The sequence below is a fragment of the Dama dama genome, chromosome 17 (genome assembly GCF_033118175.1).
Source record: "Dama dama isolate Ldn47 chromosome 17, ASM3311817v1, whole genome shotgun sequence".
Lineage (NCBI taxonomy): Eukaryota > Metazoa > Chordata > Mammalia > Artiodactyla > Cervidae > Dama > Dama dama.
In genome coordinates this window covers 69757663-69776791 of record NC_083697.1, presented here as the reverse complement: position 1 = coordinate 69776791, position 19129 = coordinate 69757663, and the positions used below count along the sequence as shown (strand labels likewise).

At 40.2% G+C, this 19129-nt stretch overlaps 1 protein-coding gene across 1 annotated transcript in view; it reads left to right on the top strand.

Annotated features, from left to right (window-relative positions):
* Positions 1–19129, top strand: part of CORIN (corin, serine peptidase) — a 267935-nt gene that overhangs the window by 237910 nt on the left and 10896 nt on the right. The window contains exons 17-19 of the mRNA XM_061164691.1: positions 5672–5788; positions 8329–8378; positions 8532–8706. Coding sequence (XP_061020674.1) covers positions 5672–5788; positions 8329–8378; positions 8532–8706 — 342 coding nt within the window. The remainder of the gene's footprint in view (positions 1–5671; positions 5789–8328; positions 8379–8531; positions 8707–19129) is intronic.

The following is a 19129-nucleotide window of genomic DNA, read 5'->3' as shown; positions in this document are numbered from 1 at the left end:
ACCTCTGATTTCTCTACTTCCCATCCCTCTGTGCCTCCACATACAGCACCTCTGGGATTACTGGAAAGCCACATCCTCATTTTGGTGAAGGAAAAAAATTCCCATTTTTCAGTCAGTTTTGTGGCATATTCAATTATATAACAGTTCATTCAAGATTCTAAATCAATTAAAGCTTGTGCAATGCTTCTTAAAGTATGGGAGGGGATATGCCATTTTTGAAAAATCAAATGATTAGAGTTCATCTGTTATGAAGAACTCTGTTTTGTTTTTAATTTTTTGGCTCTTATTCTATTCTCAAGTCGTTAGAGGGTTTTATTAAAAAATACCTGCATTTGGTGAGGTTTTATTAAAAAAATTTTTTTTTCTATTTTGTGATTGCAGTCGTTTTTAAATAATGGTAGCCAGGTGAAATGGTAACTTTTCTTGCAGTGCCACTGAATCTAACTTTCCTTCCCTTCCTGCGCTCTCTCCCTGTTTTGCAAAAAAAAAAAAAGGACAGTCCATTATCATAAAAGCAAGTCGCTAAGCTCACTGACTTAGTGCTACTACCCCTTCAAGGTTTCCAGGTTCATTTGAATCTTCACTGCTGCTCACCATGCTTTTATCTTTGATGTTTCTCCAAATACCTCCACCAGGAGCAACTGCATATACAGGTCACTTTCCTCGCCATTGCGCCCCCTGCCACTGCCCCTCCCCACACCTTTCATCTGAGGATCTCCCCTCCTTCTTGAAATGAAAAGTAGAGACTATCTGATTATCATACTGTTCATGGGGTTCTCAAGGCAAGAATACTGAAGTGGTTTGCCATTTCCTTTTCCAGTGGACCACGTTTTGTCAGAACTCTCCACCACGACCCATCCGTCTTGGGTGGCCCCACACAGCATGGCTCATAGTTTCACTGAGTTAGACAAGGCTGTGGTCCATGTGATCAGATTGATTACTTTTCTGTGATTGTGATTTTCAGTCTGTCTGCCCTCTGATAGAGAAGGATCAGAGGCTTATAGAAGCTTCCTGATGAGAGAGACTGACTGAGGGGGAAACTGGGTCTGGTTCTGATGGGCGGAGCCATGCTCAGTAAATCCTTAATCCAATTTTCTGTTGAAGGGTGGGGCTGTGTCCCCTCCCTGTTATTTGACCTGAGGCCAAACTAAGGTGGAGGTGATGAAGATAATGTCACCTCCTTCAAAAGGTCCCATGCAGGCACTGCTACGCTCAACACCCCCAACCCTGCAGCCGGCCAATGCCGACCCATGCCTCTGCGAGAGACTCCTGGGCACTCACGATCAAGTCTGGGTCAGTCTCCTGTGGGATCACTGCTCCTTTCTCCTGGGTCCTGGTACACAAGATTCTGTTTGTGCCCACTCTGTTTCCCTTGTCCTGTGTAAGTTCTGGTAGCTCTTTGGTGGGGTTAATGGCAACCTCCTCCAAAAGGTCTTATGCTATACCCATGTCTACTGCACCCAGAGCCCCTGCCCCTGCAGCAGTTCACTGCTGATGTGTACCTCCTCAGGAGACACCCAAACATGAACAGTATGAAAAGGCAAAAAGATAGGACACTGAAAGATGAACTCCTCAGGTTGGTAGGTGCCCAATATGCTACTGGAGATCAGTGGAGAAAATAACTCCAGAACGAATGAAGAGATGGAGCCAAAGCAAAAACAATACCCAGTTGGGGATGTGACTGGTGATGGAAGTAAAGTCTGATGCTGTAAAGAGCAATATTGCATAGGAACCTGGAATGTTAGGTCCATGAATCAAGGCAAATTGGAAGTGGTGAAACAGCAGATAGCAAGAGTGAACGTTAACATTTTAGGAATCAGTGAACTAAAATAGACTGGAATGGGTGAATTTAACTCAGATGACCATTATATCTACTACTGTAGGCAAGAATCCCATAGAAGAAATGGAGTAGCCATCATAGTCACCAAAAATTCCGAAATGCAGTACTTGGATACAATCTCAAAAATGACAGAATGATCTCTGTTCAAGTCCAAGGCAAACTGTTCAATATCACAGTAATCCAAGTCTACGCCCCGACAAGTAAGGCTGAAGCAGCTGAAGTTGAACGGTTCTTGGAAGACCTACAAGACCTTTTAGAACTAACACCCAAAAAAGATGTCCTTTTCATTATAGGGGAATGAAATGCAAAAGTAGGAAGTCAAGAAATACCTGGAGTAACAGGCATATTTGGCCTTGGAGTAGGGAATGAAGCAGGGCAAAGGCTAATAGAGTTTTGCCAAGAAATGCACTAGTCATAGCAAACACCCTCTTCCAGCAACACAAGAGAAGACTCTACACATGGACATCACCAGATGGTCAACACTGAAATCAGACTGATTATATTCTTTGCAGCCAAAGATGGAGAATCTCTATAGAGTCAGCAAAAACAAGACCAGGAGCTGACTGTGACTCAGATCATGAACTCCTTATTGCCAAATTCAGACTTAATTTGAAGAAAGTAGGGAAAACCAGAAAACCATTCAGGTATGACCTAAATAAATTCCCTTACGATTATACAGTAGAAGTGACAAATAGATTCAAGGGATTAGATCTGATGGAAGTTCATAACTTTGTACAGGAGGCAGTGATCAAGACAATCCCCAAGAAAAAGAAATGCAAAAAGGCAAAATGGCTGTCTGAGGAGGCCTTACAAATAGCTGTGAAAAGAAGAGAAACAAAAAGCAAAGGAGAAAAGGAAAGATATTCCCATTTGAATGCAGAGTTCCAAAGAATAGCAAGGAGAAATAAAAGAGCCTTCCTCAGTGGTCAGTGCAAAGAAATAGAGGAAAACAATAGAATGGGAAACACTAGAGATCTTTTCAAGAAAATTAGAGATACCAAGGGAAAATTTAATGCAAAGGTGGGCTCGATAAAGGACAGAAATGGTATGGACCTAACAGAAGCAAAAGATATTAAGAATAGGTGGCAAGAATACACAGAAGAACTATGCAAAAAAGATCTTTATGATCCAGATAATCATGATGGTACGATCACTCACCTAGAGCCAGACATCCTGGAATGCGAAGTCAAATGGGCCTTAGGAAGCATCACTATGAACAAAGTTAGTGGAGGTGATGGAATTCCAGTTGAGCTATTTCAAATCCTAAAAGATGATGTTGTGAAAGTGCTGCACTCAATATGTCAGCAACTTTGGAAAACTCAGCAGTGGCCACAAGACTGGAAAAGGTCAGTTTTCATTCCAATCCCAAAGAAAGGCAATGCCAAAGAATGTTCAAACTTCTGCACAGTTGTACGTATCTCACACGCTAGGAAAGTAATGCTCAAAATTCTTCAAGTCAGGCTTCAGCAATACATAAACTGTTAACTTCCAGGTGTTCAAACTGGTTTTAGAAAAGGCAGAAGAACCAGAGATCAAATTGCCAACATCCACTGGGTCATTGAAAAAGCAAGAGAGTTCCAGAAAAACATCTACTTCTGCTTTATTGACTATGCCAAAGCCTTTGACTGTACGGATCACAATAAACTGTGGAAAATTCTTCAAGAGATGGGAATACCAGACCACCTGACCTGCCTCATGAGAAATCTGTTTGCAGGTCAAGAAGCAACAGTTAGAACTGGACGTGAAACAACACACTGGTTCCAAATCGGGAAAGGAGTCCATCAAGGCTGTATATTGTCACCCTGCTTATTTAACTTATATGCAGAGTACATCATGAGAAATGCTGGACTGGATGAAGCAGAAGCTGGAATCAAGATTACCAGGAAGAATATCAGTAACCTCAGATATGCAGATGACACCATTCTTATTGCAGAAAGCGAAGAAGAACTAAAGAGCCTCTTGATGAAAGTGAAGAGAAGAGTGAAAAAATTGACTTAAAACTCAACATTCAGAAAACGAAGATCATGTCATCTGGTCCCATCACCTCATGGCAAATAGATGGGGAAAGAGTGACAGACTTTAATTATGGGGGCTCCAAGATCACTGCAGATGGTGATTGCAGCCATGAAATTAAAAGACCCTTGCTCCTTGGAAGAAAAGTTATGACCAACCTAGACAGCATATTAAAAAGCAGAGACATTACTTTGCCAACAAAAGTCCGTCTATTCAAAGCTATGGTTTTTCCAGTGGTCATGTATGGATGTGAGAGTTGGACTATAAAGAAAGCTGAGCATCAAAGTATTGATGCTTTTGAACTGTGGTGTTGGAGAAGACTCTTGAGAGTCCCTTGGACTGCAAGGAGACCCAACCAGTCAATCCTAAAGGAAATTAGTCCTGAATATTCATTGGAAGGACTGATGCTGAAGCTGAAACTCCAATACTTGGGCCAATTGATGCGAAGAATTGACTCATTTGAAAAGACCCTGATGCTGGGAAGGGTTGAAGGTGGGAGAAGAAGGGGACTACAGAGGATAAGATGGTTGGATGGCATCACTGACTCAATGGACATGAGTTTGAGTAAACTTCGGGAGTTGGTGATGGACAGAGAAGCCTGGCATGCTGCAGTCCATGGGGGTCACAAGAGTTGGATACAACTGGGGGACTGAACTGAACTGATCTGATTATCTGATTTGTATTCTCTCATGAATTCTCTTGAATTCTCTCCCCATCTCCAAATCCAAGTACCTACCTCCTTCTCTCCTACTTTCTTCCAGATTCAGAAGGAACCCCCCTTTCTCCTGTCTAAAATGAATTCCACCACCTCATCAACTCGTGATAGCATCTGGTGAAAAAGATCTGAAAGATTTTCTTCAAATATGAATTACCTAAGTGAACCAACTATTTCTTGAAGTATAGGATATTTTACATAAAAACCCAGACAGTTTTGAAACTTAAAATTTTAAAGCTTGAGTACAGGACAACCGTATTTATGTTATACCTGAATGAGGCATTCACAGCAGAGTACTGGTGGAAGCTGAGTGAGAATATAGGTAAAGAGCAAAATGATGCTCATCCCTATCTCTGCTTTCTAGAGTCCTTCCTAATTTTTAGTACATAAAGATTTTCCAGTATGTTGAAAAAATTCCACTTACAATTTTATACTCTCTAAATAGACACTACATGGCCATTGATTTTCTCTACTTATTACTTATTGTAAGATACTGCTTTATTGTAAGATTACACTAGATAAGAAGATGAAAAAATACTCCAGGCAAATACATTTTATTTACTTTTGATTCCTGCCTCAACTTGCTCTTGTTTTTCAGGTGTTGGCTTTTACATGGCATATGTTAGAATTCCAACGCCTCAGATGTACAAATATATTCCAGCAGAGAGTTACTAAAATAGCTGTAACATTGTGGATCTTTATTGCTTCAGGATACTTTTAGTAACTTCTCTTACTCATCACATTCCATAGCAAACTTTTTTGAATACTAATCCCCCTCTTGAAATATTGACTATTAATTTAATGCTTCTTTTTGGTAAGAGTTGTTATTGTTGTTGTTTAGTCGCTAAGTCATATCTGACTCCTTTATGACCTCATGGACGTAGCCCCCCAGGCTCCCCCGTCCATGGGATTCTCCAGGCAAGAATACTGGAGTGGGTTGCCGTTTCCTTCTACAGGGGATCTTCCTGATCCAGAGATTGAGCCCACGTCTTCTGCATTGGCAGGCAGATTCTTTACCACTGAAAGTAAGTGCTCAATAATGATATTGCTTGGTCAAAGATCATTGTGCTAGAATATTTATCTGGTATTTGTCTTTCTATTAGGGAACCATCTGTGACCAAATTGATAGAGGAACAGGAGCAAGACCAACAGTGGCTTACATTACACTCCAACTGGGAGAGCCTTAATGCAACAACTTTGCATGAACTACTGGTAAAAGGGTAAGACAACCCATCACTAGAGCTGTGTAGAGTGGATTATGGAGCAAAGGTCTATCATAAGGGCCCTGCTTCTGTTTCAAATCTAAGATATTCTAAATGTGTCACTTCAAAGAGGAACATCCATGGGCTACCTAAGGACATTTGTATTTCAACATCATTTGGCTTTCTTCCTTCTTTGTAGACATACATCTTTTTCTTTTGGCTAATTGCATTTTTTAATTACAATTACAGAAACCATCATAGTGTAGGAGGAGGAACTTGGGTTCTAATCTTGAAGTGTTTTTCACACCCTGTTTGAAATAAGTTCTTAATGTCTACACTTCTACAGATGCTACATGGAACTAGTTAACAGAGCAAATTGAAGGAATGACAGCTGATAAAACTTGGAGAGTCTGAGAGAAAAACAGACACACAAAGAAATTCTAAGCAAGTAACCTCAAAAGTTCACTTCTGGAAAATTTTCCCTAAAAAAAATTGTGGAATGTTAAAAAGTGTTGCATCCCTCATCTATGGGCAGGGGTTCAGGAGAAAGATCCATTGAGGGAATTAACACATTTAGTGATTATGACATTATAGGGGCATAGCTATAGAATATTTACATAAAACTTGCTCAGATTCATAGCACCACAAAAGTGCTATTCTCTGAACTCAAAACAAGTTTTTATGACTCCAAAGCTTTTAATTAATGCTAGAGAAACCACCTCTTAAGAATTCCAAAGAAGAAAATTAAAAGGTGGGTCATTTTTCTTTAGATGTCTTGACATTTTCCCTATAGACAGAACTGTGACCAAATTTCTGAAAAGCTGTCAACTGAAGCACTTCCTCCAAAACAGTGACCTGGATCTTCCAACAGAGTGGTTTGTTTTCCCAAACTGGAGCTTCCAGGAAAGCCCTTCCAGGTTGGTAGGTAGGTAGATAGATGGAGAGAGAGATAAAGTCACTCGAAACTGGGAGTCGGTGGATCTAGTCCTGCCTTACGACCTAGATGTGTGATCCCACACAACCTCAATTTCCTTTTAAAATGAGAGTTAAGACAGATAATCTTTGATCTTTCCCTATTCCTAAAAGCTATAATTTTAAGATCTAATAGATAACAGCTAAGTATTGCTATCTTTTCTATGCCAGGCTTATTGCTGAGCTCTGAGGGGATGTAGAAGTGACGAGGGGAACAAGAACCCTGGTCTCAGGAAACATACACTTTAGAGGTGAAAAGAGAGAGTATAAGCAGTAACAAACAGAATGAATTTCACATATTTGGAAGTGCTACAAAGAAACTAAGGATAATGAGACAGGGAGTGAGGAGGAGATAGGACTTCAGGTTATGGGAAGGTAAAACGTGTATGTGCTTTTTCTGTATTATATAATTTATTGTACACACACATCCCCATGCAAATTTAGCAACAAAAGAAAATACGGCAGGTCTTCAAAAAAGAATGTGGAAATTAATACTTAGGGTTTTTTTTTTTCTGACAGATCAAGGATTCTAAGCAAATCCTAGTATATTTGATAGTCTCAAAGTGTTTTTTTTTTTCCTTTAAATTTGCATTGTAGAATAAATGCTTAGAAGAGAACCTTGTGATATAAACTTATCACACCCTAAGCTGAATTCTCTTGTGCAGCCACATTGATAGATGCTTAAACATGGCCATGTGTTTTCCTTCAAAACTTTGATTTTTAAAAAGCTTTGCTTTCCTGAATGCACTGTTTCTATAAGTTCCACCTATTGATTCTGATCCTGCCACCTAGAGTAACATGGCATGAATTTAATCCCTCTTCTTCCTGTCAGCTAATCATAGATACACAGTTTAACACTGCAAGTTCTCAGCAACATGGAAAACAAATGTATGGTTACTAAAGGCGAAAGGGAAGCAGGGAGAGACAAATTAGGAGTATGGGATTGACAGGTACAAACTATGTACATAAAACAGATAAGCAACAAAGATCTACTGGATAGCAGGAGGGACTATGTTCAACATCTTATCATGAGCTATAATGGAGTATAATCAGAAAAAATAACTGAATCACAGTGCTGTATCCTTGAAACCAACACAATATTGTAAATCAACTACAGTTTTCTAAAAGGTAATAAAGTCTCTACAAGATTCTCATCTAGTCTAAATATTCAGTTCCTTTGTCTGTTCTCTAACTTTTGAAGTAATACTTATTTCTCTCAAACCATTTCTGTTTCTTTTGGGCACACATGCCCTCTCCATAAGCATGAAAGTCTGACATGCGCCCTCCTCACCACACATCCTGAGAAGCAGACTAGTTCCTTTCCTTTTCCTCTCCCTCCTTTGAAAATCTTTGAGTTTATATTCCAGGTGGTGCAAACAGCTATGGTGATGTGAGAAACCTGGCTGCCTGTAGTTCCTCTTCCCACAAAGGTGAAATCATATCATCATGATGAGAAATACGCTAAAAAAGCACAGCCTTCCTACACCCCCCGCCCAACCTGTGTCTTGCTTTCCACTGGTAAAGTGTTTGAAGTAAACAGTAAAACATAACTTAATATTATGCCATTTTTTTGTTTCCAAATCTAGGCAGTCCTGTTACAGCAGAAGTAAGATTTCTCTTCTGTGTACTAAACAAGGTGAGAGAATTCGTGGTGTAACAGTGGTATATGAACCACACTGGATTCACGCAGGGGGAGAAATGATCTCTTGTGCATGACAGCAAAGACGCAGGCATCCCGTTGGGTTTGGTGGTGAGTCACATCTGTCTGTCCTCTCCTGCTCCTTGGTAGACTGTGGGCGCCGCCCTGCTGCCCGGATGAACAAGAGGATTCTAGGGGGTCGGACGAGTCGCCCGGGAAGGTGGCCCTGGCAGTGTTCCCTGCAGAGTGAACCCAGTGGGCACATTTGCGGTTGTGTCCTCATTGCCAAGAAATGGGTTCTGACGGTCGCCCACTGCTTCGAGGGGTAAGCTGCACCTTTTCTTTTGCTTTGCCTGGATCTGACCTTTTATCGTTTGGGCATTCTTGATGGCATATATCATTCTCTAATTCAATGCAGAAGTCACAGTTATCTCCTTCCCTGGCCTTTATCTGCTTAGATTTTTTTGCCCTTGGTGTTCTCAGGCTCATTTATTGGCAATAGATGTATATTAATTATGATTTATGCCCTGAAGAGGGAGGGGCAGGAGGAGGTAAAGAAGATTGACTCTTCAGCCAGCATTAGTCTCTTCTCTAGCCCTCTTAAAGACATCAAATGCACATGAAGTTAAACAGTGGGGATTTACTTGGATACTACAGTGACGTTAGGAGTCTAGAGGAATTGGTGAGGAGTTTAGGAAAGAGTGAAAGAGAAAATGTGTGTCTTAGTCAGGATTGCCCAGAGAAACAGACCAATGAGAGAAAAAGTTTTCGGGGAATTGTCAAACATTACTGCAGGTTTGGTGAATCTAAAGTCTGAAGGGATGGCAGACATCCTGGAGGCTCAGGTAAGAGCCGCAGTAAAAGTCCAAAGGCAGTGTACTGGCTGGCAACTCTGTCTTGCTTTGGGAGGAATGAGTCTTTGTTATATGAAGGTCTCCAACTTATCTGGTAAGGCCCACCCACATTATGGAGGGTGATCTGCCAAATGTTGGGACACCATGGTCCAGCCAGTTGGCACATAAAATTAATCATCAAAATATACCTAAGGGGAGCAGAAAAATAAGACCAAGGCGAAACCTATGGCAAACTGACAAACATCCCTGAAGAAGGGCCTTGTTGGTTTAAATTCAGTTCAGTTCAGTCGCTCAGTCGTGTCTGACTCTTTGCGACCCCATGAATCGCAGCATGCCAGGCCTCCCTGTCCATCACCAACTCCCGGAATTTACCCAAACTCATGTCCATCGAGTCAGTGATGCCATCCAGCCATCTCATCCTCTGTCGTCCCCTTCTCCTCCTGCTCTCAATCTTTCCCAGCACCAGGGTCTTTTCCAATGAGTCAACTCTTTGCATGAGGTGGCCAAAGTATTGGAGTTTCAGCTTCAGCATCAGTCCTTCCAATGAACAGCCAGGACTGATTTCCTTTAGGATGGACTGGTTGGTTCTCCTTGCAGTCCAAGGGACTCTCAATAGTCTTCTCCAACACCACAGTTCAAAAGCATCATTCTTCGATGCTCAGCTTTCTTTATAGTCCAACTCTCACATCCATACGTGACTACTGGAAAAACCATAGCCTTGAATAGACAGACCTTTGTTGGCAAAGTAATGTCTCTGCTTTTTTTTTTTTAATCTTTATTTTTTCTTCGTTGTTTCTTTTTTTTTTTTTTCCATTTATTTTTATTAGTTGGAGGTTAATTACTCTACAGTATTGTAGTGGTTTCCGTCATACATTGACATGAATCAGCCATGGATTTACATGTATTCCTCATCCCAATCCCCCCTCCCACTTTCCTCTCTACCTGATCCCTCTGGGTCTTCCTAGTGCACAGCCCCGAGCACTTGTCTCATGCATCCAACCTAGGCTGGTGATCTGTTTCACCCTAGATAATATACATGTTTCGATGCTGTTCTCTCAAAACATCCCACCCTTGCATTCTCCCACAGAGTCCAAAAGTCTGTTCTGTACATCTGTGTCTCTTTTTCTGTTTTGCATATAGGATTATCATTACCATCTTTCTAAATTCCATATATATGTGTTAGTATACTGTAATGGTCTTTATCTTTCTGGCTTACTTCACTCTGTATAATGGGCTCCAGTTTCATCCATCTCATTAGAACTGATTCAAATGAATTCTTTTTAATGGCTAAGTAATATTCCATTGTGTATATGTACCACAGCTTCCTTATCCATTCATCTGCTGATGGGCATCTAGGTTGCTTCCATGTCCTGGCTATTAGTCTCTGCTTTTGATTATGCTATCTAGGTTGGTCATAACTTTCCTTCCAAGGAGTAAGCATCTTTTAATTTCAGGGCTGCAGTCACCATCTGCAGTGATTTTGGAGCCCAGAAAAATAAAGTCAGCCACTGTTTCCACTCTTTCCCCATCTATTTGCCATGAAGTGATGGGACCAGATGCCATGATCTTAGTTTTCTGAATGTTGAGTTTTAAGCCAACTTTTTCACTCTCCTCTTTCACTTTCATCAAGAGGCTCTTTAGTTCTTCTTCACTTTCTGCCATAACGGTGGTGTCATCTGTATATCTGAGGTTATTGATATTTCTCACAGCAATCTTGATTCCAGTTTGTGCTTCCTCCAGCCCAGCGTTTCTCATTATGTACTCTGCATATAAGTTAAATAAGTAGGGTGACAATATACAGCCTTGACGTACTCCTTTTCCCATTTGGAACCAGTGTGTCATTCCATGTCCAGTTCTAACTGTTGCTTCCTGACCTGCATACAGGTTTCTCAAGAGGCAGGTCAGGTGGTCTGGTATTCCCATCTCTTGAAGAATTTTCCACAGTTTATTGTGATCCAGACAGTCAAAGGCTTTGGCATAGTCAATAAAGCAGAAGTAGATGTTTTTCTGGAACTCTCTTGCTTTTTCAATGATCTAGCAGATGTTGGCAATTTGATCTCTGGTTCTTCTGCCTTTTCTAAAACCAGCTTGATCATTTGGAAGTTCATGGTTCACATATTGCTGAAGCCTGGCTTGGAGATTTTGAGCATTACTTTACTAGCATGTGAGATGAGTGCAATTGTGTGGTAGTTTGAGCATTCTTGGCATTGCCTTTCTTTGGGATTGGAATGAAAACTGACCTTTTCCAGTCCTGTGGCTGCTGCTGAGTTTTCCAAATTTGCTGACATATTGAGTGTGGCACTTTCACAGCATCATCTTTTAGGATTTGAAATAGCTCAACTGGAATTCCATCACCTCCACTAGCTTTGTTCGTATTGATGCTTTCTAAGGCCCACTTTGCTTTACATTCCAGGATGTCAAGCTCTAGGTGAGCGATCACACCATCATGATATCTGGGTCATGAAGATCTTTTTTGTACAGTTCTTCTGTGTATTCTTGCCACCTCTTCTTAACATCTTCTGCTTCTGTTAGGTTCATACCATTTCTGTCCTTTATTGAGCCCACCTTTGCATTAACTGTTCCCTTGGTATCTCTCATTTTCTTCAAGAGATCTCTAGTCTTTCCCATTCTGTTGTTTTCCTCTATTTCTTTGCATTGATCGCTAGGAAGGCTTTCTTATCTCTCCTTGCTAATCATTGGAACCATGCATTCAAATAGGAATATCTTTCCTTTTCTCCTTTGTTTATCACTTCTCTCCTTTTCACAGCTATTTGAGGAGCTATCACTCCACAGACAGCCATTTTGCTTTTTTGCATTTCTTTTCCATGGGGATGGTCTTGATCCTTGTCTCCTGTACAATGTCACAAACCTCTGTCCATAGTTCATCAGGCACTCTTGTCTATCAAATCTAGTCCCTTAAATCTATTTCTCACTTCCACTGTATAATCATAAGGGATTTGATTTAGGTAATACCTGAATGGTCTAGTGGTTTTCCCTACTTTCTTCAATTTAAGTCTGAATTTGGCAATAAGGCGTTCATGATCTGAGTCACAGTCAGCTCCCAGTCTTGTTTTTGCTGACTCTATAGAGATTCTCCATCTTTGGCTGCAAAGAATATAATCAGTCTGATTTCAGTGTTGACCATCTGGTGATGTCCATGTGTAGAGTCTTCTCTTGTGGTATTGGAAGACAGTGTTTGCTATGACCAGTGCATTCTCTTGGCAAAACTCTATTAGCCTTTGCCCTGCTTCATTCCATACTCCAAGGCCAAATTTACCTGTTAGTCCAAGTGTTTCTTGACTTCCTACTTTTGCATTTCATTCCCTATAATGAAAAGGACATCTTTTTTGGGGTGTTAGTTCTAAAAGGTCTTGTAGGTCTTCATAGAATCATTCAACTTCAGCTTCTTCAGCGTTACTGGTTGGGGCATAGACTTGGATTACCGTGATAGTGAATGGTTTGCCTCGGAAACGAACAGAGATCATTCTGTCATTTTTGAGATTGCATCCAAGTACTGCATTTCCGACTCTTTTGTTAACCATGATGGCTACTCCATTTCTTCTAAGGGATGCCTGCCCACAGTAGTAGATCTAATGGTCATCTAAGTTAAATTCACCATTCCAGTCCATCTTAGTTCACTGATTCCTAGAAAGTCAATGTTCACTCTTGTCATCTCCTGTTTGGCTTGATTCATGGACATAACATTCCAGGTTCTTATCGGTATTGCTCTTTTACAGCATTGGTTGCTTCCATAACCAGTCACATCCACAACTGGGTATTGTTTTTGCTTTGGCTCCGTCCCTTCATTCTTTTTGGAGTTATTTCTCCACTGATCTCCAGTAGCATACTGGGCACCTACTGACCTGGGGAGTTCATCTTTCAACATCCTATCTTTTTTGCCTTTTCATACTGTTCATGGGGTTCTCAAGGCAAGAATACTGAAGTGGTTTTCCATTCCCTTCTCCAGTGGACCACATTCTGTCAGACCTCTCCACCATGACCCGACCATCTCGGGTGGCCCCACATGGCATGGCTTAGTTTCATTGAGTTAGACAAGAAAATTGTTATTATATAATTTCTGAGCAAAAAAAAAAAGAAAAAACCACCCCAAACCAAGCAATAACAACAATAGTAACAACCATGAAATCCAACCATTTTTTACGCCCATGGAGGATTCTGGAAGTTAGACATCTGGACAGGACCTAGCTTGTGGTTTATCTCTGCTTGGCAATGTCAGGGGCCTCTGCTGGAAGGTTCTAAGGTTCTGAGGCTGGAACCATCTGAAATCCGGCAGTGGGTTGTGCCTGTTGGCAGGGGCCTTTGTTTCTCTCCAAGTAGGACTCACAGCTTGGTGGCTGGCATTCCCCAGAGCAAGAATCCCAAAACAGGAAGCCAGGAGGAAGCTGTGCCACCTTTTTTGACCCAGCCACCAAAGGCACAACCCCCTTCTGCTATGGGGTTGATGAGGGCTGTCATAGCCCCACTCACATTCAAAGGGCAGAAACATGGAGCTCTTCTCTCAGAGAGGGATGGCAAAGTGTTTGAGGACTTGTTTTAAAAACCACCATCCTGCCCATTTCTTCGTTTTATTTTTAATGATTTTACTTTATTTAAAAGTATTCTTGCCTGGAGAATCCCCATGGACAGAGAAGCCTGGCGGGCTACAGTCCATGAAGTTGCAAAGAGTCGGACACGACTGAGCAACTAAGCGCAGCAGGGTGATAATAAATAATAACAAATATTTAAAACAAAAAACTCACAGTTGTATCACTTCATTAAACTGGTTATTGTCATTTAACCAGGCTAATTTGTAGGGGAAACATGCAGTTTCATTGTTTGCCTCTGTCTGCTAGCGCTTTTCCTCTGTGCTCAATGCTGTGGTCAGCCCTCAGTTGTGCCCGCTCCGTGACATGCGGATGGACTCTCGTCCATAGGACTGGGAGGCTGCTCCGTCCATAGGACTTTCCTGGCAAGAACACTGGACTGGGTTGCCATGCCCTTCTCCAGAGGATCTCCCTGACCCAGGGACTGAACCCTTGTCTCCTGTGTCTCCTGCATTGCAGGCAGATTCTTTACCATTGAGCCACTGGGGATTCCCTCAGCTTTGCTATTTACTGTGTGACCATGGGTCAGTTTATAAACTTCTCTGGGCTACAGTTTCCTCATCTGTGGAACGAGGAAAATAACAATCCTGACCTCACAGTGTTGGTGGAGGCTTCGACTGAAATAGTCTATATGATGCCTTAAGAATTATGCCTGATACCAATCAATAAGACATCGATAAAGGTAAATATTTCTTTTTAATATATTATTACTATAAACATGCTTTCTGACTTTCCCCTTAGCATTATGGCATATTTTTGCATTTTGCTAAACTATTTTTATCTCCTTCCACACTCTTTCTCTTAGACTTTCTCATCATCCTCAAGGTAACCCCTAGCGATAGTTCCTCCACAGATATAAACACCTGTTTTTCAGAGGGTGTCATTTATCTTTACAATTTGAAATCACACTCCGTACTTTTGTTTGTCAGTTGATTTTCTCATGTGGCAGTACGTCATGGACATCCCCTCCAAGTCAACTGATGCAGCTGAAGCTCATTCTTTTTCAAAGCTAAGTGATGCTCCATCACAGAGAGTCACAGTAACTTTTTCTATTAATATTATTCCTGAGTTGATGGACATTCAGGTTAGTTCCAGTTCACTCTCATTTTAACAACACTGCAATACATCTTCTTATACAAAGCTACTTACCCATTAGTACCCTTGTTTCTACAGGATAGAGCCCCAGAACATATATTCATCTTCATGTGGGGGTTAAAGAAATGAATACATTTTTAATTTCTTGAAATTGTAACCCAGTGAGGAGACAGACATCTAAACAAATAATTAGAATATAGCATGAGAATTGATTATAAAAGGGAAGTGTGTATGTCTAGCTATTTGATTGCTCTTTTGGGGAAAATATAATGTAAAAAGTCAAATCAGAACCTCCTCTTGAGAACTTTTGATGTGTAAGAGCAACACCATATGATAGGAAGAGTCTGTGTAGTATGTCAGGAAATACATTGGAATGTTATTGCTTTGGAAGGGGCCAGATGTTTCCAGATGTCTTTTCCAGTTCTGATTTATAACTCCTTGATAAGCAGAAGATTGTGCTAGCAAGTGCATTCATCAGACGATGATTACCTAAATGAAACCAGCAGCTCTTTAAAGGAACAACACCCTTTATATGCTAGTTCATTCATGTGCCACTTTTGTCATTTCCACGTGTGGTATCCAAGTTTCCTCTTTCTGTCAGATCCACTGACAGATCTGTGAAGTTAAGGAGGAACCTTGCAATAGACAAGAAATACATGTTTATAATTAAGGACATGGATATTCTATCAAAGGCCCTAATGAAATTCTGCGGAACTAAATTTCACAGAACTGTCAAGTGGGGCCTAGCCTATCCATAAAAAGTTAGAAATGGCCCGATATCAAACAAGTCTTTGTTTGAATGGGTGCTGATCTCTTTGATTCTATTTTACAGTCTCTCCAGTGGCTTCAAACATTTTTGAGAACCTCTAATCGTAAGCCTTAGTCTCTGCAGGAATCATTGATTGCTATAATTAATGGGATTTGTTCATATCCTGATCCCATACTTTGGCAGGGCCCAGTGTGACCCATCAGTAGGTCTTTGCAAGCCTGTCTCTTTTAATTATATTCATGGGGGGGTGAAAAGGCAAGGTTGTCTTGCTCTTCCATGGAGAAGTATTTAAAAATCCCAAAGGAAAATTAAAAACATGAGGTACTAAGTTGATTAGATGAAGTCCCAGATGCCCTAATAACAATTTAACTTCCACAATTCTAAGGAAGAAAGACATTGAGTTTCAGGGTTAATTTAACAAGCAATTTTCCTCCCTTATTCCATCTCCAAAAGACTAAAGGATGAAATTCCTAGGCTGGCACACAACTCATAATTTTCAGAAGTGTCTGATTCCTCTCCAGGAAACCTGCCTGGAAAACTACCTGAAAAACTACCCTTTTACTATATGATCACAACCCTTAACCCTGCCAGGTAACCCAAGTCTTGATTTCTACCACACCAGCTCTTTACTTCAAGACTTGCATTTGCTTATTTGTATGTCTCCTATCATTTCAGTCCATCTGCCTCGTCCTCATCTCTTTTCTTTCTTTCCCCAGCTAACCTAGTGCCCTTCTCATAGCTGGTGAGAAGATGATTTAACTGACATGTAGAAATACTTGGAAACCACAGAGATCTTAAACTAAAAGGAGAATCTAGATCTGATCTCTTTTGCTTGTTGGATGTGTTTAAAAACTTTCAGTCAGCATTTCAAACTATGTATGCTTTACATAAAATCCAGAACTCTGGCTTCTCTGAAACAATTTGAAGGTCAGGTCTCACTAGACATTCCAACATAACAGCCATGAGTGGGAGCTGAGAGGCAGATGGCCCTGGAGACGGCAAGTCTTGCGGTCTCACCCGCTATTATTGACTTATACTCGGCCCCTTTATGCATTTGCTTCGTGGTCACTCTATTCTACAGTCTACTCACTGTGTGTGTTGCAGAGAATTCTTTAAAAAAAAAATTACCAAGGGCAGGTGCAATATTAAAAGTAAGAGGCTCCTAAGATTTCTAGAACAGCAATGATGCTATTCAAACTATTAATACGTCCAAGTCACCATCTGATTGTGCTATTTCTGGAGTAAGTCTTGTAAAACAGAGTGATTTCTATCACAAATATTAATTATAAGTATTATTTTTATTTTCTGAAAAAGGATAAACAGTATAAGTTATTCAAAGTAAACTCAGGATGAAAAAAAAAAGGGGGGGGGGGAAGTTCTGTGCTCTCAAGAAAAGGCAAAGATAGAAGAAAATTTCTAAACCTGACCAGCTGAATTAAGTGAAAATGTGGTGAGTTTATGTTTAAGCTAGAGTTGAGTGTGGCAAATTGCAAACTGAAATTGGTTATTGTGTCCAGAGACCTTATGCCTTCAATTCTGTGTAAACTCCCCTGGAAATCGAAATGTATCTGAAGGATATAAGTAGTTGTGTATTCTCCCTAGAGTGATCACTGAAGAATTAGGAGCTGAAATCATATTATCTCAACATTATCTATAATGTATATTCATCATTAAGACAGGAGTATAAACATGAAGCAAATTAAATGTGAATTTCTGGTAATGAAGTGCCATCTAGCGTGAGAATTAAAGAAGAAAAATGTCTCTTAACACTTTCCTCAGTCATTTTTTATTGTCATTGTGAATTTTTTCACCTGGCTTCAGTTTGCCCGCTTCCTCACTCTCAGAGCATGAGGATCTTTGTACAAACTTCTTTAAGGACTGGCCAATTTTTCCTGCTGTTGCTTTGAAGTCTGACAGCACTGAGAAAAAAATCCCCTTGATGCTGAAGATTTTCAGCTGCTCTACTTGGTTTTTTATCTTTGTAGCCCAACTTACCTCTTTACTAAAAGGACCACATGAACATAGCTTGTTCCCGTGTTTCTCTCCTCGGTACGTGTTACTGAAACCAGACTCGTGCGGCCTTCATGCCGCCCTGCGTCCTCTTTCCTCTTTGCTTCTACCCAGATGGGAGTGACTCATTCTTTCTAGCACACACTTAATATACTAATAAAGCATTTCTACACATCTCCCTCACTTCATGTACCCCTTTTGAACAACGGGTTATTGTTTTCCCTGGGTTTTTCCAGACTTGGAAAAAACATTTAAAGAGACTTTATTCTTCTCCTTATACTCATAATGAAAAGGAAAATATAAAATGACAGGAGCTTGTGTCACAAGAGGCTACTGAATATAAGTTAATAACATTTAGCAGTTTTATTGACACATGTTTTACTGTTAGAATTACATTAACTTGGATATAGCAATTAAGTCTATAAAGTTTACTCAATTTCATTTTGTTACAAATAGTTTGCAGCGTTCAACTGTTTGTCATACTACCTGTGATTTAAGCAGATAGACGAATATTTTTTGTAACCAAAATTTAGTAGCTTTGAATTGAGGTAAGAAGCTATTAAATAGGTAGACATTTGAAATCAATAATTGTCCTATTTCAGATGCCTTAAACAATAGAATCTCGAGTGAGTGTTGAATTTCTCAGATAGTCATATGCTTACTCCTCTAAACTAAAAAATGGAATAGGGAGAGGGAGCGAGGGAAGGAAGGAAGAAAAAAGAGAAAGAATGACATGTTCTGTAATGGATGGTTTTATTTAATGAAAAACAATTTTGTAATGTTATCCTATAATGTTCATGCAATAGCACTTTTTGCATTTTATTATAATTGTTTCTTTTATTGTTATCTTCACTCAGTCCTAAAGTTTGTATAGGCAGGGATCATGTCTTTCTTGCTGGTTATTGAAATCCCCAGCACAATATCTATTTATCTATACAGATATATTTGTCTCTATATGGGTATTATATATATTCAAATAATATCAATATTTATTGAGGCATAATTGATGTACAGTATAAGTTTCAGGTGTACAACATAGCAATTCATAATTTTTAAAAGCTATATTCTATTCAGTTATTTTCAAATACTGACTCTACAAGGACCTACTGTATAGCACGTGAAACTATATTCAATATCTTTTAATGACCTATAATGGAAAAGAATCTGAAAAGAATTATGAACAGGAAACAAATTTTATATAATTTTATTTTTAAAAAGCTCACTCTGTGTGAGGAGACTGGGTTATAGGGGTTAAGAGTAAAAGAAGGGCCACCGTTTGGGAGAGGTGAGTAGCTTAGGTTAGGACTGGAGCGGCGGCAGAAGGGGAAACAGATGCAGGATTTACTTGAAAGGAGAGCAGTGAGGACTTGCTGGTGTGTTCAGCGTTGAGAGATGACCCAGTACTACATAAGGGGT